The sequence below is a fragment of the Citrus clementina genome, unplaced genomic scaffold, assembly GCF_000493195.1.
Source record: "Citrus clementina cultivar Clemenules unplaced genomic scaffold, Citrus_clementina_v1.0 scaffold_3, whole genome shotgun sequence".
Classification (NCBI taxonomy): Eukaryota; Viridiplantae; Streptophyta; class Magnoliopsida; order Sapindales; family Rutaceae; genus Citrus; species Citrus x clementina.
In genome coordinates, this window is record NW_006262339.1 from 11,348,470 (window position 1) to 11,358,608 (window position 10,139).

General features: G+C 30.3%; 1 protein-coding gene and 1 non-coding gene across 2 annotated transcripts; one reads left to right on the forward strand and one right to left on the reverse strand.

The window, feature by feature from the left end:
- The first annotated feature begins 4,768 nt into the window (after nucleotides 1-4,768).
- On the forward strand, nucleotides 4,769-5,965 carry LOC18047567 (F-box/kelch-repeat protein At3g06240). The gene has a single exon (XM_006441016.2). The coding sequence runs from the start codon at nucleotides 4,784-4,786 to the stop codon at nucleotides 5,963-5,965; it is 1,182 nt and encodes a 393-aa protein (XP_006441079.2). The 5' UTR covers nucleotides 4,769-4,783.
- A 3,474-nt stretch (nucleotides 5,966-9,439) lies between these two features.
- Nucleotides 9,440-9,511, reverse strand: TRNAA-AGC. Its single transcript has one exon. It is a non-coding gene; the product is annotated as a tRNA-Ala (tRNA).
- Between the last annotated feature and the right edge of the window lie 628 nt (nucleotides 9,512-10,139).

Below are 10,139 nucleotides of genomic sequence, written 5' to 3' on the forward strand. Positions count from 1 at the left end.
TGATTTCAGTTATAAACTATAATGTCTAATGAACAGTTGTTAATCAAAGTAATGATTTCAACTCTAAACTGTATATTTATTGGTGATTACAGCAAACAATATGATATAATGATAAATAAAGTTGACAAAATGGCTAATGGGTCATGTTCATTTTGTGTCAACTTTATATTGTGTCAAATTTAGACTAACCCAAACACGATGCATTTAATAATCATGTCAAGATATTGATACCTAACTCGTCATGAAAAACAATTGGTGTTAACTTAGACCTGACTCATTTAATAATCATGGAAAATTTAACGATCTATATTGTTGTGCAAATTTTATTAAACTCGCAAGTGCACGAATCTATTGTAGAATAGATTAATGGTAACGAGTGTCGATCCCACGAGGAGGTGGATTTTAATTATGTGTAGAATTAATTTTCTAAATGGGTGGTTGAATTTCTGGTGAAAATGATTTGGAATATTCTAAAACTTAAATTAAAATGGCGAGAATAAATTGAAGAGAAATCTATTGAAATGAAGCACTTGGGTATCTGGATCTGCATCAACATGCACCATGAGCTAAATATTCTTTATTAATGCCAATTAAATCATGAGGGGGGTGTCCACACCTCATGAACCACGCTCTAATCAATATGGTGCTAAGAGCTTATCGTGCCAAATAATAATAATCTTATACTAGGGAGCCAGTGAAACTATAGCAGTATCTAGACAATATTATTACTATTTGTCAACGAAAAGTCAAAACATCCAAAAAAATTAAAGGGGAATAGAAAATAAATTTACCAAATAAATCCCATGGCACATGTTGAGACTTCACCTTCAACCCAAGCTTGAAAGAAAATTAGCTACTCATAATTGAACTAGGGGCAAAATGAGAATTTATTAAAATACATAGAAAATACAAGATGGAGAAGGAATTATAGAAAATGGAGCTCACAAATGAATTCAAGGATGCCAAATTAGGGGGGAGGCCCCCTTTTTATATATACATTGAGTAAATCATGGCCATCGGATTAAAAACAGTTTGGACGCTCAGGATTGCGCCACGTCATCAGTCAACAGTACGCGGTTTGACCACGCAGTTTGAATAGTGACATGGTTTGACCACGCAATTTGAACAGTCAACTGGCTTGAACAGTAACGTGGTTTTGTTGAAAATAATCCTGTGTATATGCATGTACCGTACACGCGATTTTTTATCCACTAACATGCTGCCACGTCACCGATCAACAGTGCATAAGAATTTTCTCCAATGGAATCGTGACACCTCATCAGTCAATGTCACATCATCGATCAATGTCACGTCATCGTTCCGTATGTGTGAACAGTGTCGTGAATAGTAACATGGACAGTACCGTACATGTGAACAGTGCCATTTTTCCTTTTATGCTCCTCCTAAGGTTTTTTACTATCCTGAGTTCAAAAGTGATGTTCGTTTTGCCGTCTGAGCTCTCGTTCATTGTGAAATGACCATGATGTCCCTAAAATACATAAAATACTTAATTAAAATAAAACATACATAATTAAATCACAAGAAGTTTAAATACATAAAAGTAAGGGTTATTAGTAAGACTTGAAATGTGAAATGATGATTTTCTCATTTATAAATATACATTTTCTAACACTCAACATATTTCCATTTATTTGTGTTGTGTTCGGGTCGAATAATAGGATCATGTCAAATTTTGCCAGTTCTGTTGATAAACATGATTTCTACTTCTAGAGTAATAAGATACATACTATCGCCCTTGTAGATGTTTAACCTCAATTTCTTACTTTTACTTCTTAATGGAAAGTGATAAAAGAATGTGGAATGGTGTTATGGTGACCACCTTCTCACCTTATTCTTAAGATTTGAGAATGCAAGTTATTGTGAAAATATATTTCTTCTAAATTTTTTAGATTGAGTTCCTCGTTCATGATTCACCAATTGTAATGGAACTTAACTCACATATTTGTATTACACATAACCATAATTTTCACCAAAAAAAAAAAAAAAGATTTTGGATGGCATTAGCATAGATTTTGAAATGTAATAAGCAACTTTAGAAATAATTTGATTACATGTTTGGTAATTTTAGAATAGAACATAATCACTTACCAAAGAATTTATTAACGGATTTAATTTAATTTTTTTAATATTTTAAAGAACTCACGACATATGATATTTTTGTGCTGAATAGTCAAGATTTATTTATTTTCATCTTTTTCCATAAATTGGTATACCACTATATTAATATGTTTTGTTTTCCCTAATTTTAAAAGATCGAGTCCCTCTAACCGTAGAAGAAAAAGAAGAGTTCTAATTAAACAACATCAATCATAATGGTTTTATAAAATAACTGCCATATTTTTTATGGTTCTTCTAGTCGAATTGACAAGGAGGAAGAGTCAGCCAAATAAATGTATTAAAAATCAAACTTTGACATAAATTAAAAGAAAAGCAGCAAAATTACACAATCAATTCACAACCCAATGATTTCTAATTAAGGTCAGTTAGCAATACATAATACATATTTAATGAAGGATAAGAAGTTGCAAGTAAGTTTGTAGATGGTGGGAGATTTACACACAAGAAACTACTCTTGCATGACATTTTTACCATATTTATTTATTTTTAGATTAATTTCAAGTTTCCCATAAAAATTTTCCGTTTGATGGATTTTCCATTTGCTTGGAGAAAAGGGTTCATGAAAAAATGAAAAACAAGACGATAGACATTAGGAAGAAAAAATAAAAATTAAATAACTCTTGACCATTGAATATAAAACCGCCATGTGTATAAAGATTTTCAAAAGATTAGAAAAAATAAAAATTTGAAGAGGATCCAAATCCATTACTATATGTGTTCGGTAAATTAATTATAAAAGTGGACAAGATCATTAAAATGACTTAAATGAACAAATTATGTCATTTTAGTTATAGGATGGGGCTATTTGCACACAAAAAAAATTATTTCAAATACTTTTTTACATTGTCCGCTCATTTATTAAAATTTCAAAAATAACTTTCACTCTACACGCAACCTAACAAATTCCAAAATAGTCCTCCATCAATTAATCCTTATTCATTTGATTTTTTATTTTCTCTTTGCGCTTATAAAAATATTCATCACCCTTGCAAAAATTTAGCATATTTCATTAACTATTGATTTGTCTATGCCTATCTTTGCTGTCTTCCGTGTATTTGTTGCTTGATTTGTTTTTATTCATCTTCAATCTCACTCGAAATGAAATATATATATATATATATATATATATATATATATATATATATATATATACACACACATTTTTAATAAATAAAAATCTTCGATAGTTGGGAGGACTCTAATTTCAAATCAGGCCACTTCCTCACTGCTTTTTTTCCCATTCTTTATTCTTCTTCCTAGTTCCTACAATATAAGGCTTTTTTTCCTTCTTTTTTTTTTTAACCCTGAAACTTGAAGAACTATGTTGGCTTTTCTTTTTCTTTCTTCTTCTTGTAATATAACGTACGGTTGAGCATCATATTTTATCATTTGTGCGTAAACAATTTTTTTTATGTTGCGTTTACTAAACAAAAATCAGAATGACCTCTATTGGAATGGGTAGAAATGGGAATGGGCTGGAATGGGAATGAGAATAGAAATCAAAATGAGTTGTTTCCTTAAATTGTAGGAATCAGAATCGAACTAAGCTGGATTGCCATTAATGTGTTTGTTTTGTCTTGAAATCGGAATGGAAATGAAATCCTCAATAATAAAGACAATAATATTAATTAAAACATTAAAATTAATAAATTTTAATAATAATAATAATTAAAATAATAAATTTAATATTATTTAATAATAATAATGACATTTAAATAATAATAAAATAAATAGATTTTAATAAAATAATATTAAAATAATAATAATAATAATGACATTATTATTATTATTTCATATTATGGTAATATTAATAAAAATAATAATTAAAATAATATATTTTAAATAACATTTTTAACTAATTAATTAATTATTATTAAATAACAGAGGACCTATTTGCAAATAATACAACATTTTTTGATATTTTCATAAATTTTGTAAGCATCAAAATGCAAAAATGAAAAAAGTTGATTGAGGGCAATTTGGGAATTATAAAAATTTAATGGATGTAAAATGGAAATTTTGGGTGGGGTCCATGATTCGGATTCCGATTCTGATTCCAGCCTCCATTTTACGAAGTAAACACTGTAAATAATTTCAATTCCTTAATCCGTGACGTAAACACTACCTTAGTCCATACATTTAATTTGTTGGTTAGGTATATGATATTGAAGAAAGGTACATTATCAACCGAACAATGTGAGTTTTTTTAAATTTTTTTCATTTATGAATTTAGATATTATTTAATGTTGCTGTAAGGATGTTTCATGAATAATATTGTTGTATTGCATCTTACAAGATCCGATCCTCACAAAATTAGATTTTAAGATGGTAAACACACTTTAGCTTGAAGTTTAATGGTAGGGTAAAGTTTATCTTTCTTCTTCTAAATCAATACATAGAGAGAGAGAGAGACTCGCAATGTTGCCAAACTCTTTTCGCAACTTTCCTCTACTATCTTTAGAAGTCAAGGGAGGTCCATTTCAAATGATGCCTAGTTAAACAGGCCCAATGAATCTTATTATATTTCTTTCCTAAACAAATACCAACTCTCAAAATCTAAAACAACCGATTTTTTCACTGGCTACAAATACACCTTCTTTAACATTCTCTCCCACGTTTCTTGCAAACCCTAAACAAGAGTTAGATGAGCAGAAAGAGATCAAGAAGTCAAGAGGCCATGACCACCAATGACACCACCACGGTTTCCTCTGTTCCACTTGTTATCATCACTGACATTCTATTACAATTGCCCATAAAATCCATCGTTCGTTTCAAGTGCGTCTCCAAATCTTGGCTCCTTCTCATCAAGTCCTCAGAGTTCGTAACCGCACACCTCAATTGCTCCATTCGAAACCACTCTCTTATCGTCCGTTACTACAATCACGCCTTCGGGAATGATTCCGGTTTGATGCTGCTTCGCAGCGACCTGAAGCAGCACCAAGTAGAGTTGCCACCTCTAGAAGGTTTATCAACCTTCCCGAAGATTGTCGGTTCTTGCAATGGATTGCTCTGTCTCGATGTTTCAAGTGCTTTCGGGATGGCTTTCGTGCTGTGGAATCCGGCAACAAATGAATTCAAACGTCTCCCCACACCCTCACTCACCGAAAGCCGTCTGAAAACGTTTTGGATGGTTTCTCTTGGATTTGGATTCAACCAAGACACCAATGATTATGTATTGGTGAGGATTGTCAACTTTCAGGCTCGTTATGATGCGATTGCCGAAGTGTACAGCACGAGTACCGGAAAATGGAAAGAAGTGGCCGCTGGCACGGGATCGTGTGTGATTTACGGAGGGCAAGATGCGGTGGCTGTGAAAGAAGTTCTTCACTGGATTGCGAATGGAATTGGAGTTTTGGTTAATGAGAAATTTGTCGTGTCGTATGACATGAATCTAGAGCTATTCTGGAGGACAGCAATGCCGGAACTTCCAACTGATTGTTATGTGAAAGCACTGTCCTATGACCAATCACTTGCTTTAGCTGTTTATCCAGGTCTAGGGTTTCGAAGTAGGTTGAGTAATCGGTTTGAATTGTGGGTAATGAATGAAGGAAAGGGGTGGACTAGAACGTTTAACACTGCATTCGAAAGAATAGCTTGGCCGGTTGGAAGTTTTAGAGACAGCAAAATTATTATGAAAAGTGTGGATCAATTCTTTTTGTTTAATCCTAAGACTAAAAGGAATTTTATTCTCCCTATTGATAGTGGAATGGGATATTCTTATAAAGTTTTTACATATGTGGACAGCATCGTTGCTGTCAATGGAGAAAATGATGAAAAAGAAGTTGAAGCACAGATTGAAGGCATGGTGCATGATGGATCAAACTGAAACTTAGCCGAAAATTTGCTTATGTCATAGTTTCTGCTAGTATTTTTAGGCTTAGTTAGGTTTGTTCTAATTTTTAAATTTTTTACTGTTTTATGTGGTTTGTTTGGGATACTATCGGCTAGTTTGCTTCTTGAATTTAATATTATTTTCATCTTTTAATTTAGTTTTATGTTATATACAAGTTGCTTCAAGGGTGAAACCCACTTGTTTTTAAATATATTCATTTGGGTTTTGTCAATCCCTCTAACTTATTTCCATAGAAAATACAAAACTTTTAATTATATGTACGTGTCTTTTCTAGTTTGGTCCCCTCTTTTTTTTTCATACGTATATGCTATCAAACTATAAGGTTAAACTATAAAATTTAATAAAGTTAATTTTTAATATTATTAAATCGTACGGTTTTATACTATATTAAAAATTAAAATAAGGACGCCACCACCTATTAATGATTAATATAATTCACTAAAAAAAAAAAGGTTATTTCCCAAGGCAAATATCCTCGAGAATACGAGATGCCTCAAAAGTTATCATGGAAAAATACAATTTCGGATGAGCTGTTGGAGAAAAAATCTATTTTCGAGGACAACACCATTGGAAATAGCATCAATTGCCCTTACCCTTAGAAATAACTTCTACAAAACTGAAAAAATAAATATTTCCAACTGCAACTTGTCCTTGGAAATAATTAAAAAGCTGTCGACAGTAGTCATTCTTTTTTTTTCAATGTTTTCTTTATTTATTCTTATTTAATCTTTCATTTGCGGTAAATCATTTTATTTTATTTAGTTGATTTCTTTTAAATATAATATAATTTGAATCTGATTTATTGAGAGCTTATGACATAAAATAATAAAATAAAAGTTCAACATAACCAACAAAATACTATACCTCAAAGAACAATTTCTGCAGTTTCATTGAAAATTTCTCATAGGAATCATATCCTTGGTATCAATGGAAGTACAGCCAGATCTCTATCTGATAATTTGTTTTTTGCACAAAAGCATCCTAGATGTTAGTACACTTGCAATTAAATGCCAATCATCCTCTGAAATGCCATCTTCGTTTGAAACATTTTCCTCAGAGTCAATTTCTCTATCCTCATCCTCATCTTCGTCCAGTAAAACAATATCCTGTACAAAGCAAGAAAAATGAGAGAAGAGAAGTACAAAAGGAAACTGTCTTTGAGTTTTTAGCCCAATTTAGGTTTAGTTTGCACTTGCCCATGGAATTCACTCCCTTTTATTAAAGACAAAGTAAGACTGAAACTTTGTTTAATGTCGGTCACTTTTTTGACAACCTTACATAAAACATAAAGTAAATACATTCATTTTTTTCATGTAGATACGTTCTTAAATCATGAGATTTAATACAGTATCCGCATTTAAAAAAATATAGGCACTTGTATCAAAAATTGTTTCATTGTCTCTATCCCCTTTCAAATTCTGGATTAACTTTTAGCTTGCCCAATAAAATACATAACTTTGTGTTTATAATTGTGAGTTATCTCTTAAAAGGACAAACAAGTATGTGTTAGCCCTTCAAATATGGTTATAACTATTTATAAAGTTTAAAACAGAATTGATCTACTCTATCCTCGAAAAAATATCCACTGTATTAGGTTAACATAGAATTGTTGCTAACTTGCTATGATATTCATAATCGATCCTTTTAGACATGTACTTGTACTATACTCATTGTTCCTTGTGGCATACGGTTGATTCAGAATATTTCAAAGATTAAAGATTTTTTTCAACATGATTTGTTTTCTAGGTTTTATAATACGGAACCAAATTAAAGCTAATCGTATATTGAATTATTTCTTCAATTAATTATATAGAATGGGCTTTCTTTCTTGTTTGAATTAGAGGGAATGACCTTTATAGAGGTTCTTGGAAGATTAATTTGGGAGATAATGATCTTTTGGTATCTATGTAATATCTCAAACAGTCACACTTTAATTTATGCGGTAAAGCTAAAATTGTTACATGTTATAAATCCTCATAAACTTTTTCCTTGCCAATTAATTTATCAATACTGCCCACTAAGATTTAAGATAAAGACTACTCTTCACAATTCCGAGCATGATGTTGATACACTCAAGTCATATGGGTGAAATCACGCTGTGATTTTCAGCTTCAAATTTGATAGCGTGGATGATGAAGCATAGTTCTCTACTGATGTCAAGTGATCAGAAAAGATCAACAATATCAACATACGGGAATCAACAACTTCAATAGTCGCACAGATGCCAAAGAGCGACAACATTAGACTAATAACTAGCCAACCTCAATCTTGTCCGTCACTAGAAACTCAACGACGTACACATAAATCTTATTTAAAAGTTAAAGGGTAAAAGCTCGTTTAGTCCCTATATTTTGAAGTTAGTGCCCGTTTAGTCCTTATGTTTTTAAAAATACCTCAAACCATCTCTACCATTAAATTATTGACACTTTTGCCATTATCTTTTGTTCCTTTTAACTTATTTTTATAATATTGCCCTATTATAATAATTTTTTAGACATTATTAAAAAGAAAAAAATAACCCTATTATAATAATTTTTTTAGACATTATTAAAAAGAAAAAAATAAATTACCAGTTTAACACCAAAAAATAAAATAAAATAAAAATATATATATTAATTTTTGTGGAACACACTCTTGAGTTAAAATATTAATTTTTCTAAAAAAATTGATAATGTAATTTTTTACGATATTAATTTTTTAGACATACGTGAGCTTCCACAAAAATTAATATATACCTTTTTTGTTTTTATTTTATTTTTGAGTTTAATTTGATAATTTAATTTTTTATTAATATCCAAAAAAGAAACATTATTGTAAAAATGTAATAGTGTAAAAGCAAGTTAAAAATAATAAAAAATAATGGCATAAGTGTTAATATTTAGTAACAGGGACGTTTTGAGGTGTTTTTAAAAATACATGGACTAAATGGACACTAATCTCGTAATATAGGGACTAAACAAGCTTTTACCCAAAGTTAAATCATTAGAGTACGTGGTAAAAACCTATTACTGTGGTTCGGAAGTTAGGTTAATTTGATCTCACACTTGTATGATAAAAAAATTATAATATTTTATTATTTTTATCAAAATAATTATTTAAAAGTCACAATACAATACATTTACAACTATTTAATAATCATAACATTTTTCTATAACAGTTATAATTTTTAAGCCATATCACTTTAATATCAAATAAGTCATAGTGTACGACATGCTTCGACACACCTGAATGTCGTCTTCCTATTATCGACATGATCAAGTTGTTGAAGGCAATGATAGCGCTCACTGCTAAAACTCAAAATGGACTTTCCTATCTAGAAAAAAAAAAAAAGAAATAAAATAACATAAAATGGACTTACCTGTTACATAATATTTGTGATGTGATCATCTTTTTGATAAATTCAAAGGACCTAATTGAAATTTACAAAAACTAAACTGTCATAAGTGTTGGAGATGCGGGGTATTGATCCCGTACCTCTCGCATGCTAAGCGAGCGCTCTACCAACTGAGCTACATCCCCGCTTTGTTTTCTGTTCAATCATTTATTTTTTAATACATACAATTTTAATGTGTTCCCAACAAAAAACGCACGAGCCTTTAGAGTGGCCAGGTTTTAGCACATGATTAATACAGAGTAGACCTTCTGACACCCTCAAAATTTCTTATAAAATCTTCTTTTTAATTGAAATTATTTAAATAACCAATTACTCCTTTTTTATTTTGAATGAAAATTCAATTAAACACTTAAATGAATTATTGTTTCAACAATTTTTTTTTATGCCCAGCCCATTTCATAATATATATGGAGAGAGAGTAAATTTTAATAGAAAATATTTTTTTGAGAAAATTTTTAAAATTTAAAATAATGAAGATATAAATTATGTAAGAAGAAGAAAATAATTTAAAATTTTAGGATTAGTATGTATTTTAAAAATAAAAATCTAAAAGAAATACGTACTTTTTTTACGGTGAAATTTAATGACAGGATAATTGATTTCAATTTATGATTTAGTATTTTATAAATTAGAATGGGGAATCTTAGGAAATAAAACTCAAATGGGATGTTAAAAGGATTTCTTCATGGTGTTAAAAGCTCCAGTTTTATAATACAGTCGTGTATGGGCTATAAGTAGCAACTTGTAACAGCA

Bases quoted from the DNA above. Each gene is read 5' to 3' on its own strand.
- LOC18047567 (XM_006441016.2), top strand. From the start codon at position 4,784: ATGAGCAGAAAGAGATCAAGAAGTCAAGAGGCCATGACCACCAATGAC.